The sequence below is a fragment of the Aedes aegypti genome, chromosome 3 (genome assembly GCF_002204515.2).
Source record: "Aedes aegypti strain LVP_AGWG chromosome 3, AaegL5.0 Primary Assembly, whole genome shotgun sequence".
Taxonomy (NCBI): domain Eukaryota; kingdom Metazoa; phylum Arthropoda; class Insecta; order Diptera; family Culicidae; genus Aedes; species Aedes aegypti.
In genome coordinates, this window is record NC_035109.1 from 183,338,788 (window position 1) to 183,361,346 (window position 22,559).

At 36.7% G+C, this 22,559-nt stretch overlaps 1 protein-coding gene across 1 annotated transcript in view; it reads right to left on the minus strand.

Annotated features, from left to right (window-relative positions):
- Window positions 1-22,559, minus strand: part of LOC5577324 (glypican-4) — a 150,132-nt gene that overhangs the window by 23,197 nt on the left and 104,376 nt on the right. Inside the window, exon 2 of the mRNA XM_021852669.1 lies at window positions 17,227-17,391. Coding sequence (XP_021708361.1) covers window positions 17,227-17,391 — 165 coding nt within the window. The remainder of the gene's footprint in view (window positions 1-17,226; window positions 17,392-22,559) is intronic.

The window sequence follows — 22,559 nt, forward strand, 5'->3', positions numbered from 1 at the left end:
TATTCCAATATTGCTTGTGCTGAGTTGCCGCCCAAGAGTTTATCTGAAGCTTCACCCAGCACTTCGAAATTGGAATAGCCGGCTCAGGACCAATGAAGTCATGCGATGCTCCATCGCGAGCTAGCTCATCAGCCAATTCATTTCCAGCGATGGAAGAATGGCCAGGTACCCATACAAGGTTTACAGAGTTGACTGAATTCAGTTCCTCAATTTGAGTTCGACATGCGATAACAAGCTTCGACCTTGAGTTGGCCGAAGCGAGAGCTTTTATAGCAGCCTGACTATCTGAACAGAAGTATATGACTTTACCCATTACGCGCTGTTGAAGTGCTGATTGCACTCCACACATAAGAGCAAATATTTCCGCCTGAAAAACGGTGCAGTTTCTACCAAGTGAGTAAAACTGATTCAGCCTTAGCTCACGAGAATATACTCCTGCACCAGCTCTACCTTCAAGAAGGGAGCCATCAGTGTAACATACTACATTGTTTGATATACTTCTTTCCAAATAGCCAGACGTCCACTCTTCCCGTGAAGGGAATTGTGTGGTAAATGTCCTGTAAGGAAAGTGACAAGCAATTGTGAGATCACTTGGAGCAAGGACAATTTTGTCCCAATTCACCAAAAGTGGAAACAACGAAGTGTGTGTAGATCTACGATTCACTGGATTTTTCTCCAGTAGATCCAGTACCCATAAACGGTAAGAGCAAGAAAGTGCTTCTTGTTTAAGATGTATGTGTAGTGGCGCAACGTCGAAAAGGGCCTCGAGCGCTGCTGTGGGAGTTGTAGAGAACGCACCAGACATCGCCATCAAGCACATCCTTTGGAGATGGCCCAATTTTGACCGGATTATTCTCACTTCACCCTTTTGCCACCACACAAGACATCCATATGCCAATATTGGTCGAACAACTGTTGTGTAAATCCATTTGATATATTTGGGTTTGAGGCCCCAAGTTTTACCAAAGGTTCGTCGGCATTGACCGAAGGCCATACAAGCTTTTTTGACTCTGAAATCAATGTGAGCTGTCCATAAAAGTTTGGAATCTAGAATGACTCCGACATACTTTACTTGATCAGTCACATTAATCTCAGTGCCAAAAAGACGTAAAGGTCGAATTCCATCGCGGTTTCGTCTTTCCGTAAAAAGAACAATAGATGTTTTACTCGGGTTAACCGAAAGGCCATATTGGCGACACCAACTCTCGACTACCTGAAGAGCACTTTGCATCAGGTCGAATAGGGTGCTTATGCACATACCAACTATCAGAGCTAGATAGTCGTCGGCAAATCCATATGTTGGAAAACCGCTATTATTGAGTTGCCTCAATAGCGTATCTGCTACGAGATTCCACAAAAGTGGTGACAAGACTCCCCCTTGGGGGCATCCGCAAACACTCAATTTTCGAATCGCTGCTTGACGCAATGTCGAGAAGAGATGTCGGTTTTTGAGCATTTGATGAATCCAATTGGTAATCATTGTAGGTAGCCCATGGTTTCGTGCGGCTTCCAATATGGCATCGAAAGACACGTTATCAAAGGCACCCTCAATATCCAAGAAAACACCCAAGCAGGATTGCTTCTGAGCGAATGCTTTCTCGATATCGTATACAACTTTGTGTAAAAGAGTCACAGTGGACTTTCCAGATTGGTAAGCATGTTGATTCACATGAAGAGGCATGTTTGCCAAATAAACATCACGGATGTGATGATCGATAATGCGTTCCAGACATTTCAGAAGAAAAGAGGTCAGACTGATTGGTCTAAAACTCTTCGCTTCCTCATACGACGCACGTCCTCCTTTTGGGATAAACTTTACAGTAATATCACGCCAGGATTTGGGAATGTACCCGGTAGCAAAACTGCTTACAAGTAATGATGATAATAAATCTTCGAGCTGTTTAGTAGAATACCTATAAGTAGATGAAAAAACCGAATTTAGTACTATACCATTTAATTCCACTAGAGTTTGTATCCTTTGACAGATACGCGTATTTCGACCTCAACTGTAAGGCCGTCTTCAGTGTCGTGTACTAGACTCGACTTGAAGAAAACCATCGTATGCACACATTATATATTAACACTAGGTATAACCGTATTTCCCTACCCATTATTATTTTTTAACTTAAAATTTATGAGCTTTAGGTACATTCCATCCCTCTTTTGTTGAAACTTTAAATGCTGAAAGGTACATCACGGGAACGATTAGTAGGTACCAAGTTGAATAGCCATGTATTGCCGTTGCCGTTGTCTCTGTCAAGGAACTGGAATATATCTATGAGACGGCAAGGATCAACGGATACAAGGAAAGGACGATAAAAGCTATCATCGACAAAAAGGAAAGACAGCGAATTCGGAATGCTTTGACGACACTAACCCCTATCACCGAACCCATGAAGAGAGTCTCCATCCCATACGACGTACACATCAGCAAACAGCTCCGCCCAAAGCTAAGGAATTTCGGAATCGATTTGATATTTTCCAGCAGAGACAACCAACTTAGAACTTCGTTAGACTCCACCAAGGATCCGGTAAACACACTAAACAAGGCTGGTGTTTACAAAATCAGCTGTTCCCACTGCAATAAGGTCTACGTTGGTCAAACAAAGCGGTCTCTCGAGGTTAGATTCAAGGAACACTTAGCGGAAATAGGAAAAGCTCAGAAGACGATAGACAAGGGGATGACATACGATTTCAAATCTAAGGTGGCAGAACATATCTTTTCAGAAGGACATACAATTACGACGGCCGATATCAAAATTTTGAGAAATGTTTCTTCTCCTTGGAAACTGGATGTGGCGGAGAGTCTGGAAATTTGCAAACAGGTACCTACGACACTACTCAACAGAGACAACGGCAACGGCAATACATGGCTATTCAACTTGGTACCTACTAATCGTTCCCGTGATGTACCTTTCAGCATTTAAAGTTTCAACAAAAGAGGGATGGAATGTACCTAAAGCTCATAAATTTTAAGTTAAAAAATAATAATGGGTAGGGAAATACGGTTATACCTAGTGTTAATATATAATGTGTGCATACGATGGTTTTCTTCAAGTCGAGTCTAGTACACGACACTGAAGACGGCCTTACAGTTGAGGTCGAAATACGCGTATCTGTCAAAGGATACAAACTCTAGTGGAATTAAATGGTATAGTACTAAATTCGGTTTTTTCATCTGCTTACAAGTAGCTTTTTCAAAACATGTTTGATAAACTCAAATCCCTTTTGGAGCAGAACAGGATAAATCCCATCCGCTCCTGGAGATTTGAAAGGAGCAAAACTATTAAGTGCCCATTGAATCGATTCAGTAGTTACGATACTGCGAGCCGAGGCCAGAGACTCGTAACTACATGAAAAGACATTTGGTTCATCCGTAGATGCTATGTCCACACATCCGGGGAAGTGTGTATTGAATAAACATTCTAAAACTTCTTCATCGGAAGAAGTAAAGTCACCATTAGGTAAGCGAATTTCGTTCACTTGGAAATCCTTAGATTTTGCAAGAATTTTGTTCAACCGACTGACTTCACTCAAACTGGAAACATTTGTACAAAGGTTTTTCCACTGGATCGTTCAGCAGAACGAAGCGCCTTCTTGTAAGCCTTGCGAGCCGACTTGAACGGCTCTGATCCAGCTGAACGGCGTCTGTTCCAACTCCTTCTACATTGTTTCCTGAGTCTAGTCAGATCGGAATTCCACCATGGGGTCCCTCTTGTAGACTTTACAGACCGCAGAGGACATGCTTCTTCAAAAGCTTCCATAATGTAGGATGTTGTAGTATCAACGGCATCATCTAGATCACTTGGATTTTCAATGGACGGAGAATATCCATGAAATTTGGTCGCAACCAATTCAATATAGAGTTCCCAGTTTGTTGACCGGGGATTCCTAAAACGCAAAGTCTGCGCAGTTACATTTGAATGTTCAAAGAAGATGTAGCGATGATCAGATAATGATTCCTCATCTGATACATGCCAAAATCATTGTATCTGGAACATGTTGTAGTTAGTATTAGTTCAAACATTTCAGAACAAACAAGCGCTGTTCGCATGTCCAACCAGTGTGTTATTAGGTAAAAAATGCATACACATGAAAAAAATTCTTTTTGTCATATTGGCGCTTACGGTGATTATGCGAATATGGTAGAATAGTGGTATTTGCTAACATCCGTTCCTATAATAGTTTACATTTATTTTCCATAGGGAAAGTGGGAGTAAAGAGGACACTTTAAAACCACCGACAGCTAAGCAATATGCTTCTCAGAAACTGATTTTTTAATAGGATGGGCAAAAGTTTGATTTAAGTGGTATAGAAAAACAATGGCAGTTGAAAAGAAATAAATACCACAATTCCACAATTTTTCTGAACAAACTTGTGTCAAGATATTTACCAATTTTTAGTTATAACATTTTAAAATTAAACGAATTTTTGCTTCACCGTTGGGGCAAGAGTTCGTTGGCAGAAACCCAAAATATCGATTTTGGTTTATGACAGGCATACCTTACATCAGTCATGAACTTTTGTTTGCAGAAAAATACACTATATGTTCATCAAAAAATTACCCAAAACAGGGCAATATACCAAAAAAATGTATTTTTATGCAAAACTAAGTAAAAACGTAAAATTTTGTTGACTTTTTTCGACGTTTAGGCATATTTCGCTTATATTAGAGGTTATATGTGGATTTAAGGCAGTTTGCAATTTTCCCCGTGACAGTATGTATGACTCGAACTGATTCCCGCTTATTCGAACTTTTGTCCCATTATGGGTCAAAAATGGTTTCCTAGCATTCGAGCATGAGCATGATTGACCGCCCGCAGTTGCTACTCCGTTATTACAAGAACAGCTGTAACTTACACAGGGAACCAACAGACGCTACTCATGATCAGTAGCATCCTCCCTCAATGTGTAAATACTGGTGCTCGCATTATTGTAACAAACAATACCGGAGCCGGATACGTCCGAATGCAGGTCAATTCAGGCATGGGAGGGAAATGTTGACGTGTTACTTGCTCTATAGAAGCCGAGGAGTCCTCTGCACTTCCACAAGTAAACACTGGGAGTTTTGACATGGGAAAGGATTTGGTTTGGTAAACGATAAATATGTAATTTGAAATGAATTCGTGAGCATACATACGGACGAGCAATACCGATGATAATGCAATTACTAAGCGAACAAGATACGATCCGGATTCCGACGCTCGCCCACAAAGGAGCATGCAACAGAATCAACGGATCAAATACTACTGTCAATTTTCGTTCTTTTCACTCGCATGCTTTGTTTTTTTTTGTCCCGTACAACTCGAACCGGACACAACTGATCCGGATTCCGTCACTCACCCACAAAGGAGCATGCAACAAATTCACCGAATCAAACATTACCAAGGAGGGAAGAAAATCATCTCTAGCGACAAATAACACAGTATTCGAATGATCTAAAAGGGCCGTCGTTCTTGCAAGAGCATGATTGCATAACCTTATTCCCCGCACGTTGAACCGATATATGAAGCATCAGATAAACTGTTTTTCGTGGGACAAACCGTTTGTCGGATGTTGTAACATGTGCGATTAAGGTGAAACAGTTTGGAATCAACTTCTAAGATTGCACTAAAACTTCAAAGGCACAAATCTCGCGAAGAAAGCATTCCATAACAGTGCACTTTTTATTTTGGCTTTGTGCACTAGCAGAAAGCTTAAAATAAGAAGCTCAGGAACATTTGCCAACTATTCCTCCAGTTTTGTGCCTTTGAAAACGTGAGTAGGTGGAGAAGACGGACATTGTGCCAGACATCTTTGCATTCCGAGATGTTTCACCTTAAAGTAAATCAGAACGCATTTACGATGTAATTTTTTTTTTATTTATTAATATAATTTGTAGCTAAAGAAAGTGCGCTCAAGCCATTCTCGATTGACTTTAAGATCAAAAGCGAGAAAAACCTCCAAATCTTGTGAATTCGGTTCGCGAACAATTGATCGTTAGCACACATGCCGAGCGATTCATTTTTCGCGGAAACGTGAGGACTTGACCAATGGTTTATCGTTGTTGCTATGATCGCACGATATAGAACAACCGCGATGCATCATTGATTTCTTCGTGATCACTAGATTTCCATCCTTGAACATTACTGTCTAATTTTCGTTTTTTTTACTCGCGTGCTTTGTTTTTTTTTTTCTCCCACACAACGCCAATCAGACACAATTGATCGGCCCTTAACAAAATGAAATGAAAGTGTAAACAAATCTTGGAATTTTCCTTACTAAATTGTAGAAAAAAAAAATTAATTAAATTAAAACTTTTATTGCTAAAAATGGGTAAATATTTTGACACAATTTTGTTCAGCAAAATTGTAACCAAGGTTCCCTTTGCGGTATTTATTTCGTTTCAAGTGTTATAGTTTTTTTTGGAAATATTGATTTTTCGACTAAGGTCGCACTTTTGCCCCACCGTACTCTAATAATGAAGACAATAAGACAATATTTTATAAGACACTGTGTTTCTCAACCTCACCCGCAGTTTCTTGCCTGTCCAATACATGGACCTTTGGTCTACTTTAAATCGTTCATTATCCCTATAACAAATCACCAGTTAATCATGATCCGAAGTGCAAGATCACACCCTCTGATTTTTTCTTAGTTTTGTCCGAAGTGCTTAAAATTGAAAACAATTCGGTATACCTACATTGTTAAAAATAATGAAGATTACACGCCATGTAAACTTCATTTATGTCATGTAAACATGGCGTCATGTAAATTTAAGTCTGAAATCATGTAAAAATGTGTTATATGTCATGTAACCACTCAGGATCCTGCTGGATTACATGACATATAATTGAAGTTTACATGACATATCATGTAAATATCCATGATACTCCACGCTCCAATTATGTGCATTATATGTCTCAGAAATTTACACGTTTCGTTCGTACTGTGTATGTATGAAATACCTATGTTTCCGGTGTGTTCTGAAATTTCACATTTTGTTTACCGTATTGTTTCCGGTCATTGGCAATTTTTTTTGGGTTTCCCCACTTTTCCCGGATGGATGGACACCCTGGATATGTCTACTCTATCGTTTTAATAATCCTGCTATATTTGATAGGTAAATGCTACATATTGAAGCCACCTGTATCACTTGTATCTCAAAATTACATTGTGTTAGCTCTCTTTCACCACCCATCGCTTTCGACAATTCCTTCTGCCAGTCCAGCTGAGTGCTTCTATGAATCATACTTTCCAGTGATTCACAAGGAAGATTAACTCGTTAATCTAAATAATGCCATGAAGCTTATACCGTTTCCAGTCGTAAAATGTACATCGTGCAACAGATGAGATGCGAATGCATCTACATCAACATGTAGGTAAGTAAAACGGATCTCGCCCTCTTACAGATTAATCTCTGACCAAACCAGACAGTTTATGGTCTGGGATAGTGTATTTTTAGGCTTCCACGCCCGCCGACTGGCTAGTTGAAAGATGCTGCCCATGGAGAGCCAAAACCCCCAGAAGAAGGGATATCATCGTCCATCAAGTTCAACTACTCGCACAGTCAGTTTAAATACAAATAAATTAAATTTAACGATGAAATTTACTTTATTGCTTCCACACATCACTACTTTTATCGTTGCTCTCCACTACTTGGCCGAGGGTATGGGTTTTTTTTCTCCTCTCCTAAATCAGTATCGTTCTCTGTCTGCCACGACGGGTTGGAATGCAGTTCCGAAATTTCGTTCATTCTGCTCCTTTCTTCCACGAGTGTGGCCTAGTGTGGCTTAACCGAATTTCAGTCCACCAGACAGATACCTACCCGAGGAGTTGATTACAATTATTACTCAATTATGTCAAAATGTTTGTTACATGTAACGAGTTTTGTTCTAGAATCACTCTCAGTTTGCAAAGTAATTCATAACACAATTGAAACTAAATCAGTTATAATAAACAAATCAGTTTTAAATCTAATTCAAAAGAAAACAAAATTATAACACAATATAGAAAAACGTGCTAACAGTGTAACAAAATCGACCACAATTCTGTTGTAATCCACTGGTCGGGACTACCGAAACTGGAGAAGTCAGCGTGCTACATCGTTGTGTTTTATGTTTTTCTAACCTTTTCGAGGTTTACTATTTGTTTAATAATATGTTTTGTAAATAGAATGTCCGCCTGAGCCATCATCATGGGTAGATAAACTTGGTATGCGCAAAGACGATACACGCATCTAAATCAATATGACGATCGTGCGTACACGCGCATACTTTCCGGTTGGTCGACTATAACTGAACCGGTGTGGTCCCGAATTGTGAAACGATTTTTAATTGCTCCATGGAATGGAGCTGGTGAGCTCTGCGACAGTGTTTAATTTGGCCAAGTGGCGAATGTCTGATTGTTTACATAAATGTCGTCATATCTTGTGTTAAGTATGATATCAATAAAAAGTTTAAGATGTTATAATTCTACAATTATTATGCAAAACTGACACTTATGCAACTGAAAAGACTTCTACAAGTCTTGATGAGATTATTATTAATTTCGCTTTGTACGAGCAAAAACTACTTTACTAGTCATTCAGTCTGTATCGTAGTTTCATGCTGCGCTTACGAATATTGTTTCTGCTGATGGAAGTTTTTCTTTAGCGGTTGTAATGTGTCTTGGACGCCGTCTATGAAGAAAAATCCAAGTGAAGAAGAGAAAGATTCAAGTGAAGAAGCAAATGGTACTGCCAATCGTGGTAAAAATTCTGAATATGCTGGATTTGAGCGGAAAATCATTGAACTTAATTAGGAGAATCAAGAAAAGAAACCCAAACTTGGCAATTCTCGAAGAGATCTTTTACACAAAATAGATTCAGTTAACTTTAACCAAAATAATTCAAGTAATATTAAAACATTGGAAAAGGCAAATATTATGTTGTATATCCCTGTAACTTGAGACCCTGGAGGAAATCAACTCTGTGCCACATGTACCAACAGTGAGTCCATGTTACCAAACATTGCCGCATAGATTCCAAATGCGTAATTTGCGGAGGCAACCATTTGTCCAACTTTGGAAACTGCCGTTCACGCTAAGGAATTATGGATGGAAAATGTTACGAGGCAGTTGAGCTGTAACGGTTACAGTACCTGTAATTCTGTAGGTTGAATCTCCAACAATATTCATTCTCTAGTAAACGACCAATTGAGTAACCATCATTTCCGTGCAAATTCTAAGCATGATTAAGGCCCAAGTAAAAATGGTGCAAAAGTCAAAACTGAAAAAGCAGTTATCTCTTTCTAAATAGACAAATTGAAGAAAATAAAAACACACAGCTCTTTCATTTGCCAAATAAAAAAGCTGTGTGTTTTTATTTTCATCAATTTGTTGTTTTAAAAGTAGAAAACTGCTTTTTCAGTTCTGACTTTTGTGCCATTTTTTCTTGCACCGCTGTGGTAGGTAACCGTTCGAATTTTATCAATTCAAATGTTACTTATGTAAATATGGTCGCTGTTACACATAATTATAATTCTGCCCCTTCACCAGCAATTTACCTTATTTGAGTTACATGTTTGCTTCTAATTTCGTCTTCTTATCTGAATAACTGCAACAAATGATTGATTCAATGATTGAAACCACAATTATGACTCGAACAGTCCAAGTTAGGGTGAAATTCGCAAAAATGTTGTTGAATTATGAATAAGTACTGGATCCAAATAAATTTCAGAATATTTGAAATTCGAATGCTCGTTCTTAAAATGGTAAAGAAGATGAGTTGCTCAGTTTTCTAAAAGTTACTAACGTAGTAACCAGAACCCTGAAGCTTAACTCAACTTTTCTGTACATCGTAACGGACGGAGTAGTAAAATTGCTTATTTGTAGCAAAATACTTGAAAAAATCTAAACGTGAATCGGACTATTAACCTAAAGATCATAAATTGTCTCCTCTATTCACTACTCCACAAGCGCTTCAAACATTTGTTCCGCCAATGCACTATAAAAGAGATAACATTGACTTGTTGCATATTACTATACTACACCCCTCAGAATACAGGGGTGTAGTACAGCCGAAATTTAGACTCGCCTCAAATAAACTAAAGTTGTTGCAAAAACATTCGTGCAACATATGTGTAGTGAACATTTGCCACAAACCTCGTTGTTTTAATAATGTTGGACGTGGGTAAAATGCAAGGAACGGCAATGAAACTTTATGAGCTTTTGCTACATGCAAACGGAACTAGAACGAGGCAAGTTATTGATACCTACATCTTTGAAACCATTTTTGGCAAGCATCTTTATGAAAAATGTTTCCCGTGTTAGTTTTTAACTTATTTGCTCATTTGAAACATTTGAAAAGCTAACAAATTCACTTGCAAAGCAGCTTATTTGGCTTTTAAATGCAGTAGATAGCAAGTTCATCTGCTCCAAGCTAACTAGCACAAATTGAGTGTAGAAAGTTTAATTGTTGCTTTAGAATGTTGCTGGAAAAAGACTTGCTTTAGAATGTTTGTGGAATAGCAATTTCGAAGGCAGTTTTTTGACGAGCGCTCTGCAAGATATTTTTCAATTCAGTACTCTGATAGCTCCACTTGTTGGGTTAACCGAATTTCAGTCCACCAGACAGATACCTAACCGAGAAGTGGTATAACTCAATTATGTCAACATTTTTTACATATAACGTATTTTGTTTAATTTGTGTTAGAAGCACTCTTAGTTTGCGTAGTAATTTATAACACAATTGAAACTAAATCAGTTATATTAAGCAAAACAGTTTTAAATTTAGTTTAAAAGGAATCAAGATATTTTTCAATTCAGTACTCTGATAGCTCCACTTGTTGGGATCTTCCATAGCCTAGTGGGAGGCTACAAAGCAAAAAAAAACATGCTGAAGGTGTCTGGCTTTGGTTCCTAGCCAGTCCAGGATATTTTCGATACGGAAATTCCCTGACTTCCCGTGGATCGGTGGACTTTCATATAAGAACAAATAACAGTTTTAAAGAAGGCGTATAACTCTCATTATGCCAAATGTCCATTATGACAGAAGTCCGTATGCGAAACGTTCTAATGCGAAATGTCCTTATGCGAAACATCTTTATGCAAAATGTCCCACCATCGCATAGACCAGTGATTCCCAAAGTGGGCGAATTCGCCCCCATGGGGGCGATTTTCAGGTCCAAGGGGCGAAAATTTGTAAAACATTATTTGGGGGGCGAAAAATCTAGAAAGGGGGCGAAAAAGCTAACATGGCAAATAAAAATAATTTCTCATAACCTTTAGACGACACACATACAAGTTTATAGGAGCTTATTCTAATGCATCTGACAAATAATAAATTCCAAACCAATCTGTTTCAAGGACAGTTTGAGCTCAAATCGTTAAGTGTGGTAATTTAATAATTATGATATACAACACTTGTTGATTGTTAAAAACAAAATTTTGTGTTATGCATGAAGGTTTTCTCACGTCATGTCAATTTTTAGAAAAGTCAGTGATTGAGATTTAGTCAAGATCGGAATGACAAGTCACATATAATATTGAAAACACAGATAACACTCAACAAACATTTTTCCTGTATATGAGCTGAACAAATCACCTTAAAGCTTATTCCAGTTTGACAAACTGTTGTTCAGCTACTAGTGTTACTAAGAAATGTTTGGAAAATACAAAACATATATCTGAGATTTTTCATAAATTATTTTAAATACATGAAATTATTATATTTATTATAGTTTTTTTTCACATGGGAGCAAACGAATTAATTTGCTAATATTTCTTTGTTGGCAGCTGGTTTTTCACGGCAAAAAATCTTCAGTACACATTTTAACATTACCAGTTCTTATAGTATAAATAGTTTTAGAAAAAAAAATCGGAAAATTTTGGCAAGCAAAAATCATGTTCCAACGATAAAACCGCTATATGCTGAAGACAACTACACTATTCACAAATAGATTCGAATTAACATCAGAGATGTACAAAAGATATTTGAACCTTAATAACATCAGAAAAAAAAAACTTATAATTTCTTGATGAAAATAAGTGGAAAAATATTCTGAATTTTCATTTTTTTTAGTGTTTTGGATTGGATAGAAACTGTTTCCAGACACGTCGAACAATTATTAGTCAGGATTTGTTAAAGTTATTGCAGTAAAATAACAGATAAATCAATATGAAATCACAATGAATGAATCATATTACATATGTTACATTTGAAAAGTTGAAAGAGGGGAAAATTTCACTGGAAACTTATTTAGTAATCTGCAATACACGCCAAAGTATATTGAGTTTGTTATTATAAATTACTGTCCAGTTAATCTTGTGTATTGTCCAGTAAGTGTTGTGGCTTTAATATGTGTTTCCAAACACATGTGTTTGATATTCTTAACATTTTTTATCGCTTTTGACAAAAATATAGGTATAGCGCTTAACTCAAATATTTGAATCACACATCAGGGGGGCGATTCCAAAAAATAGTGGCCACAAGGGGGCGAAAGTTGGAAAAGTTTGGGAAACACTGCCATAGAGTATCATCGTACCTGCCACCAAGTGTTGATAGACTCACACTCAAATCTCAATCAATGAATTCTCCCGCGAGAACAAACTCTGCTTCGAAAAAACTCACGCATGGAATTTTGATGTAAAATCACTTGCTCATGTCGTCAAAAATGCTTCCATCCATCCAACCCATCGAAAATTTATCACAAGTTATTAGAAAGGTTTGTTATATGTCAAGCAGCAAAACAAGGAATAAGTACTTTGCATGAAAAATAACTGTGGAAATACAAGCCAATGAGTTACACGGATGAACCAACTCATGCATGATGTTTAAGTTGTTGGGTTAACTGTAGCAATTGCGCGAGTTACAACTCAAGTGTGAAAAATCTCTGGCATGAGAAATGAGAATTTGATATTTCCGCAACGCTGCCTGTCACAAGATATACGGATGAAAAAATGGCAACTTTGGCAAAGCTAGCTCTCAGATAAGTGTGGAATTTGAACACTAAGCTGAGAAACAGGCCCTTATGAAAAGAAAAATAAGGAGAAGAAGAACTTTAGAACTTCATTGCATCTTTTTGCAAGTGCATAGGACTTCAATCTTATTGTTGTCTGGAAATTCATGGAAGCCTTCGAACAATTGAACAATTTGGAAGTATAGACACTCTATAAAATATTAGAGTTATGGACAAATTTCCAATGGATGTATTTTGAACCCTTCTTATTATTCGAGACAACTGAAGTTCAAACATCGAGAATAATAAAATTATTTAGAAGTTGCACTAAGTTGCAAATTATCTTATTTCAAGGGAAAAATCTGTTTGTCTTGTGATTTTAAGCAAATTATACCTGGTAACAATTGTCTTGAATAATAGGATGCTAAATTAAGGTCAAATACATAAGGGGGCCATGTTTTGGTGGCCTTCCTTAGCCGAGTGGTTAGAGTCCGCGGCTACAAAGCAAAGCCATGCTGAAGGTGTCTGGATTCTATTCCCGGTCGGTTCAGGATCTTTTCGTAATGGAAATTTCCTTGACTTCCCTGGGCATAGAGGGGCCCTGGGCAACTTCGGGAGGAAGGTTTTTTCATAATGGACATCGTTATGCATAGGGAAATAAAAACTTTAAAAGTCACATCGATCTATTGCTCACCGGTCAAATACGAACTCCATTATATTATATCCAGACAAAATTGCATTTTTGCAATGCAGTATGTAGATTTAAGGTTTCCAAGAGAAAATGCAGGTGACACGTCATCATTTATAATGTTCTAAAACAGATCGTGTCCTGAAAAAGTTTGAAAATTCGCTCAACTAATATAGATCAGTATAATAATCAATCAGAAGAATCAAACTTTTCACAAGCTGAACAAAATTATCACGTAGGGGCTCTGAGTGCCAATCGATATAACTTTTAGCGTGCTCTCGAAAAATTGAGTTTTGGTTTCGCACCTACACATGAAATATAACCTCACATGTTTTTTTTTATATAAAACACGTTTGATTGGAGTAGGTACAGTTAAATAAAAATTATTAATCACTGTAAAAGTTAAGAATCTTTCCCATTTTTTTCTAAATTTTCCAGAACCAAACAAATGCCATACAGTCGCTTCTGTAAGGCTTACTCCCATAAAAAAAAACTCTTCCTGGGTGATTCTTCGCCACAGGAAACCCCGAAAATCCAAACCTGTCTAATCGTGCCGAGCAAATTTGTTCAGAGAAGAGTAAGCACTAGGATCGTCTAATGAATTAGGTGAACAGAGCACCGAGAGAGAGAACCAACCTCCCGTCGCGTAGAGGAGCCCACAGCCGCGCTACATTATGTCAATATGAATTAATCTTCAAGCTACCCAATTGCTCCATTTTGAGCAAATAGTTGGAGCAGAAAACCGCCCGGGTTGCCGCCGTAAAGGAGACGACGATACATGATACTTTTTCGTACCTTGTTCATACAGTTTTTTTTGTGTCTCCGACACCGACGATTTATAAAGAGGAAGGTACGACAAACATTACCATGACGGGAGCTTATATCTATGCTGCGTTTCAACGCAAAGTAGCAATAAAAACAACACTTCCAATTGGGATGTCTGCCGGATGGAGTGCCGGTCGGTCGCCGCTACTAGAGAAACAATGTGTCAAGCCACTGTGCACTAAAGGGTATTTGACGAATCTAGTTGGCCAAATTTTGAAATAATGTTCTGCATGGGACACATGGATAGTTGTGGAATAATGCCTCATACATAGTTTTTTCGTCATTCAAGTCTATATTAGCGTTGCATCACCCCATAATCATGGTTTGAAACATTAAAAAAAATCAGTGGAAACCGGTTAGCGACAAAGCAAAGCCATGCTGAAGGTGTCTGGGTTCGGTTCTTGGTCGGTCCAGGATCTTTTCGTAATGGAAATTTCCTTGACTTCCCTGGGCATAGAGCATCATCCTACCTGTCACATGATATACGAATGCGACTTAGGCAACTAAGGCAAAGAAAGCTCTCAGCTACTATCTGTGGAAGTGCTGCTCTTAGAACACTAAGCTGAGTAGCCGGGTTTGTCCCAGTGGGGATGTTATTGCCATTTAGAAGAAGAAGAAAAAGAGCTAAATCTAGAGTTTTAACCGTATTCTTGGGCATACATTTTACGCTTATTTATTGATCTAGAGCATATTTTAAGCGTTTTTCTCCGTATTTTTGTTAGGTTATCTCAGAATAACTCATTCTGAAAAGAATACATGGAAAATAAATTCGATTTTATTAAAGCAGTGTTGCAGTGTGCTTTGAGAGGTCTCCTGAAAATAAAGCAATTGTTTTTCTGTTGTGCTTAAAATATGATATGGAGACTAAATAAGCAACTCTTTGAAGGTGTAGGTTATTTTTTATATTAATACTATATTATTACTTCCGTCAGGACGTACTTTGAACCTTAAAATTGTACTCTTATCTGTCTAATTTGAATTTAAAATATTTTTCTCTAAAAAAATCGATGAAAATTGATTTTATGATATCTGGAAAATTGTTGCTCCAAAAATAACTTGATATTTTTTAGCAGGCTTATGATTGATGATGCTTTCGAAGAACAAGCCTTTTCCAGCCAATTCCTAATAATCATTGATTTTGATAACCTCCAAAAATCGACCATTGTACCGTAAAATTGTGAAATGTAATTATTATGGTAACTTTTTTATCACCATAACATTGTACAATATTAATCTAACCGAGTACAGAAAACCGATTGCGATTTCATTGACAAATGAAAAATATATTGCATGTACAAGGTGTCCACTTTATAAAATGAACAGTCTTTAAAAACTTTTCATTAATTTAATTTTGAAGAGAATTGTGCTAAAAGATTCAAAATTGGATGAAAAATAACGAAGTCATATGAAATTCACTGAACGTCATATTTTACATGTTTTTAAATCTCCTTCAAGTCGCTTGCGTCACCTCTAAATCTTAATATTCTCGATTAAAACTTAATGTTTCCTCTTTTTATGTGAATTGAATTCAAAAGAGCGCTCGAACTTTTGGTTATGAGAACTTTAGAAAAAGTTAGCCGCATTAAGAATGAAGCTAGAAGAAAACCTTTTGGCCAGCTAGATTAACTAAATACCCCTTAGTGCGGCGTAACCAAAATGATGTTATGAAGTGGTAAATTGCTAAATATCAACAGCAAGTTGGTTGAAAATTTAGACGACATTATATTTGTTATGCCTCATTTAAATCTTTTGCACGTTGTACATCTTCTTCTTCTTGGCATTACGTCCTCAATGGGACAAAGCCTGGTTCTCAGCTTAGTGTTCTTATGAGCACTTCCACAGTTATTAACTGAGAGCTTTCTTTGCCATAGTTGCCATTTTTGCATTCGTACATCGTGTGGCAGGTACGATGGTATTCTATGCCCAGGGAAGTCAAGGAAATTTCCATTACGAAAAGATCCTGGACCGACCGGGAATCGAACCCAGACACCTTCAGCATGACTTTGCTTTGTAGCCGCGGACGCTAACCACTCGGCTAAGGAAGGTCCCGACTATGTACATGGAAGCCTTAATATTCTTGTCACCCGTGTAAGATTGTTATCTCGGGCATAGCACATACAGTGCTTTTGGATCCCCATCTCCTGCGTTGTTACTACACATGATACACAAACAGAATCATCACCGGTGTGGCTCAAGTAAACATCATCCCCGCATCTCCAACAGCGTGCGAGGGAATTCACTCACGGGAATAATGTTATCATGCCTTAGGAAAAGGATAACTGTAACTTTTTTATTGTAAAACAGTCGATGAAATAATTCGTAACAAGCAATAATTGGGTATAAATCAGCAATTAAAAATTCCAAAACAGCATTTGAGAATATATTTGTCGAAGAAAAATCGCAAAAGAAAGCAATAAAAGTAACAAAAATCAGCATTTGAGAATCAAATATTTTCAAAAAAAGAGAAAATAATCACAACATTATTTAAAATTTAAAAATAGCACTTAAAGTGTTGTACACAGTAATATATTTTTTTACAGTTTTCATTGTCACATAGTGCTTGTTTTCCATTGGCGTTTTTAGAATTTTCATCCAAGTCATTAGTTTCAATTTTTATTGGATTTTTTCTTGATTATTTTGTACAAATGTTTAATTTTTTCTCGGAATATATTCAATATCTTAGTGCTAGACTTTTGACTATTGTTTATGTCTATTTATTTTATTGCCTACTTGTTGATAAAACACAGATTGTTTCCCTTCTTGAAATGCTTGTTAATATGGCTGCCATTCACTTACCATTGAACTTTTGCGCCCGAATACCCAGCACCGACGAAAGCTTGGTAATCGAGTCTTTGGTGTTTCGCTCCAGCAGGGTTTTGGCGTGCACCGCCAGCTTATTCTCTATCGTGTGTGTACAACAGGTGCCACCGGGCGGCACATCACAGTATCGTAACGGTCTATCTGTAAACGGAGAGAAGAGAGAAAAACGGAAAAATTGTACGTGAATCTAGTGGGAACAGGATGGGCATCAATTTTCGCATAGGTAATGAAGCATTTAATCGGCTGTAATTGGGAACAAAAGGGTCAGTTGCGCAGAATCAACATATTTCATGGTCGTGAAGAGAAAGAAAACAAAAATAACGTTTCTATTAATCTTTTTTTCAACAGAAGGTGTAAACGGTTTAGTTACATCCTTCCAGTTAGTTTAGTTAAAAGATCGCCCAAGAGAATGTTTGATGTCATTTCAATTTTCTCTTCTGAAAGGTATATTGCATAAACCTTCCTCATGGCTTATTTTGTTCTACTGTTATAGGTCTACATAATTTTACTTATACATCTAAATTTATCTTAATACTATCTCAATAATCAATTCAATGCTACACGCAAATACTATCCGCGAGGCGAACAAATTGACTGATTCTTGTGAAAATCGTACATCTCCTACATATTAAGATCGGATCTGCGTTTGACACATCGAGTGTAATGTTGAAACAACAGTAAAAGCATAGCATAGACTGATTGTACATGTCAATGGTTGCTACTCTGTGATTGATCGGAGCCATTGTTACCGAGCAAACGAATGGATTTACACGTTATTCAACAATGCTACGATGAAGAGAAGATCCTTCTTTATCTCCCAGTGGTAATAGTTTTTATCCTGGTTCATTCATTTGCTTAGAAACAAGGAGCTACACACTTGGTTATCAATGGCTTTTAGGGCGAGATCTCAAGTTGTGTGAGAATTGTACTTGGATCCAAATGAATAAGGGATGGAACTTTCCGCACTTAGAGAGTGAAAATCTTAGCAGCTTAGCTTAAAATTTTAATGATTTTGTGCAGGAGATTATTTACATTTCCAAATGCAATACTTGGATTCCGGAGGCCAAACCGAATACACGGTCGAAAATGTAGTGTACGCATTTTATACCACCACTGATTCTTGGTAAAATTTCAATATATTTCGAGTATTTGTATATGTATTTCTCATGAAAATACTTGAAGGAATCTGATGAACATCATGAATCGATTCCCGAGAGAATCCTGGAAATATTCTGATGACAATCCTAGTAGAATCGCGATGAGAATCCGGGAAGCATTTCAATGAGAATCCAGGAAGGATTTCTATGACAATCTGAGAGAATTTTGCAGAGAAATTTGGAAAGATTCTGATAAGTGACCTGGAAGGATTCTGATTATGATTTTGGGAAAATTTTGATGAGATTCCTAGAATGACTCTGATGAGAATCCGGAGATAATTTAGATGAGAATCCCAAGAATTTTTGATAACAAATCCGGTGTTCGGAATTTGAGACTAAACGGTACAAATTTTAAAACTTTTGTATGATTTTCTGTTCATACACACCTAGATTGAGGTGGGGTTCCAAGTGATTTATGGACAACCTATTTTGTGTTACTTGAACAGCATTTTTTGCTGTAGAATTTGTTAGATTGGAATATTAGAGTGATGCAAATGAGGGATTCCACGGAGGCATGCAAGTCGATTCTGATCGACCATTTCAAAAATATCTGAAACTTTGCACAGTTTTTCAGTTCCATCTAAATCGTCATTTTCCGATATCAAATCTTCAAGTTGAGTCACGACTAACTTTTCAAAAGGGTGTATGTGAAAATGGTTCAAAAATATTCAAAAAGCTGCACAGCAAAAACGGCTCGTTCGATTGTTAGACAACTAAAGAAGCAAAGTTAGACAACTAAATAAAGATTCCAAAAAAAATACACACAGTAAAAAATTTTTTTTTTTTGCATTAAAAAACATCATTTTTGTCGCAAAAACTCAAATATCTCAAAACCCTATCGGAATACCAACGTATTTTTTTGAGGGAAAACGGTCCATTATATTAGCTATCTACCATAAAAATTTGGTGATGGTAAGCCAATAAACAAAAAAGTTATGACATTTCAAATATTTCACAAATTTGACACTTAGTGAAAAAAAATTTTTTTTTTCATTGTTAATTTTTTTTAGGACCGCAGTTTGTTGCTGAATTTTTTGTTAAGGGTACCGAATGAGGTTAACAAGTTGTTTTCATGATATTTTATTTAATTATTCATAACTATTATATCATCTATTAGAAAGTTAGACGCGATCCAGTGTTGTGATCTAAAGTCTTGATAGTGTCATATTTTTTATTGTACGTAACTGAAGAAAAATTCTCTCAATAGTGTTAAAAGTGTTGAAAACTTTTGATAAAAGAAACCTATAAGAAATCAAATATTGAAGACAAAAGCTACAAAAAAAGTTTTGTATACAGGTATACGACTAGTTTACCTGCAAAAAGTTTACCTCGTAGAGAACAAGGCGGGTCTATACCCAGGTGATCTAGTATACGTAAAGCAGGTCGGTTTTCTCGGCGCTGGTTTTCTCCACAAAGTTAAAATCTGATTACACCTGGGTATAGACCCGCCTTGGTAGAGAATAGACTTTGTTAATCATATTTGGGAGAAAGCGAGTAACTTCAACAACATCAAAAACATGATAGGTACATACCATGAACATACTCACGAAAAAGCTAAAAATATACTACCACTATGGTTATAAAAGATTTAATTGTAAAATTTTTCTTCAGTCAAGCAAACGACACCAAACTAGTCAGTAAAAACTTAAAAGTGATTTTGTTTATTAAAATCTAACGAGCAACATGAATAGTCGCTTTCTCAACTGTTGCAGGCCGTTTGCAGAAAAAAAGTGTTCGAAAGAGCTACGAAATCTCACCGAAAGCACCATAGATAAACTGGAAGCGGCTGGTTATGCTCCAATGTCTACATTGAATACAAATTTACGCATTTGTACGTCCTGCCGTTTAAACGTTGACAAACGGGCAATCTGTACATCATCAATGGATCAGGTTGCAGGAAGTTCGAAAACAACAACAACTGAGGAATTACTAGATGCACCGACAACAACTGAGGAGTTACCAGAAGTACCAAGTGCAGATAGTCTTGCCACGGTACCATCAGCGACATCTGTTTCAACAAATCAATCAGAAGATGAGTGCATCCAGAAGGTCAACATCGAACGCTTCAACGAAGGGATAGCTGGAATAAAAGTGACTCCGATTAAATGGACGAAGATGGGTTACGTCAATTATCCCGAGAAAAAATACCGTGAAATCAACGAAGCTGTACGAAGAAACCTCTTCAAATTAGGACCTGAGGATGTGGAAAATACAGACTACGATGAGGTAATTATGAATATGAAGGAAAGGTTCTCGAATCTAGCCACGACAAGGAAAGAAAAATTATTGATTTTGTCGATGCTGCCAAGCTCGTGGTCTATTCAAGACGCCATTGATGAGTTCAAAACCAATAGAAATACAGCAAAAGAGGCAAAACAATTCAAAAATAACTGTCTTGCAACCAAAAATGCTAGGTCGAGTACTTCATTAACATATGAGACAAAAGAAAAAATAATTCAATATTTTGAAGACGATGAAGTAAGTAGAGCTATGCCTGGCCAAAAAGATTATGTATCTGTAAAAAAAGATGGAAAGCGTCAAGCAATCCAAAAACGATTAATGATGACTACTTTGAAAGAAGCGTATACACGCTTCAAGGAAATTAACGAAAATATTAAGGTAGGTTTTTCCTCATTTGCAAGCCTTCGTCCAAGGCAATGCAAGCTTCTATCCAATTCAGGAACACATAATGTTTGTGTGTGCACAACACACGAAAATATTAACCTAATCTTACATAGTTTGAAAAGAATCAATTTATCAAAGGATATTAAAATGTTAACTGGTAGTCTTTTGTGTGAAAATAGAACATCAAATTGCTATCTACGATCTTGTTCGGATTGTCCAGATTCTTCATCATTGGAAAATACTTTATTCGCTGAGTTTGAAGAAAATTATATTGATCAGTTATCATTTGAGCAATGGGTGACCACGGATAGGTGTGACCTAGAAACTATTGTAAAACCTGTAGATGAGTTTGTGTCATTTTTTTGCTTGAAATTAGAAAGTTTAATTCCTCACGACTTTATTAAAACAGAGCAATCCCGCTTTTTAAAAAATACGAAAAATACATTACAAGATGGTGAATTTTTAGTCATTTGTGATTTTTCTGAAAACTATAGTTTTGTATTGCTAGATGAAGTGCAGTCCCATCACTGGAACGTACAACAAGCTACAATTCATCCATTCGTTATTTATTTCAATGGAAGTACGCAAATTGAACATTTTAGTTTTATTGTAATTTCCGAAGATTTAAGACACGACTCAGTATCTGTAAATTTGTTCATTGCCAAAATGATTAAATTTTTACGCGTTGATAAGGATAAAGAAATCAGAAAGATATATTTCATGTCTGATGGAGCAGCATCGCAGTACAAAAACCGTAAGAATTTTTCGAGCCTATGTCAATTTAAATCAAAGTACGGAATTGATGCAGAATGGCATTTCTTTGCTACGTCACATGGCAAAGGTCCTTGTGATGCTATTGGAGGAACCATAAAGCGCACACAAGAGCAAGTTTAGCCAAAGAACGTGAGCATCCAATTAAAACTGCAAAAGAACTATTTGATTGGGCGAATCGCAGAAAAGGAGAAGATTTAACAAAATTATCATTTTGTTTTACTACTACTGAAGAGTTCGAATCAACGGCATCAGAGCTCAGCGAGCAATATAATAACGCGAAAACGATCCAAGGAACCCAAAAATTTCACTGTTTCATTCCATTGTCCGAAAATACAATTAAAGCAAAACTATACTCGAACTGTACTAATAATGATGCAAAAGTGTTCGATATTGTAAAAAAAATGAATAACAATAAATAAATAAATAAATAAGTATTAATAAAATGTTTTCATGATCTCATAACGCATACCCAAATCCAAAACTTTTAAAGTTTATATATAACATTTAGAAACTCATCGATCATACTCTAAAAAAAATATCCTGGTAAAAAAAAAAAATATTTTCGTGTAATCTGTTAATTCATTTTAATTTATACATATATACATATACATATAATATTTATACATATAATATACATAATACTAATGAATACATGAAAACGACTTGTTTAATTCACGCAAGGCCCTTAACAATAAAATCAGCAACAAACTGCGGTTCCCGTAATAATTTACACCGAAAAAAAATTTTTTTTTC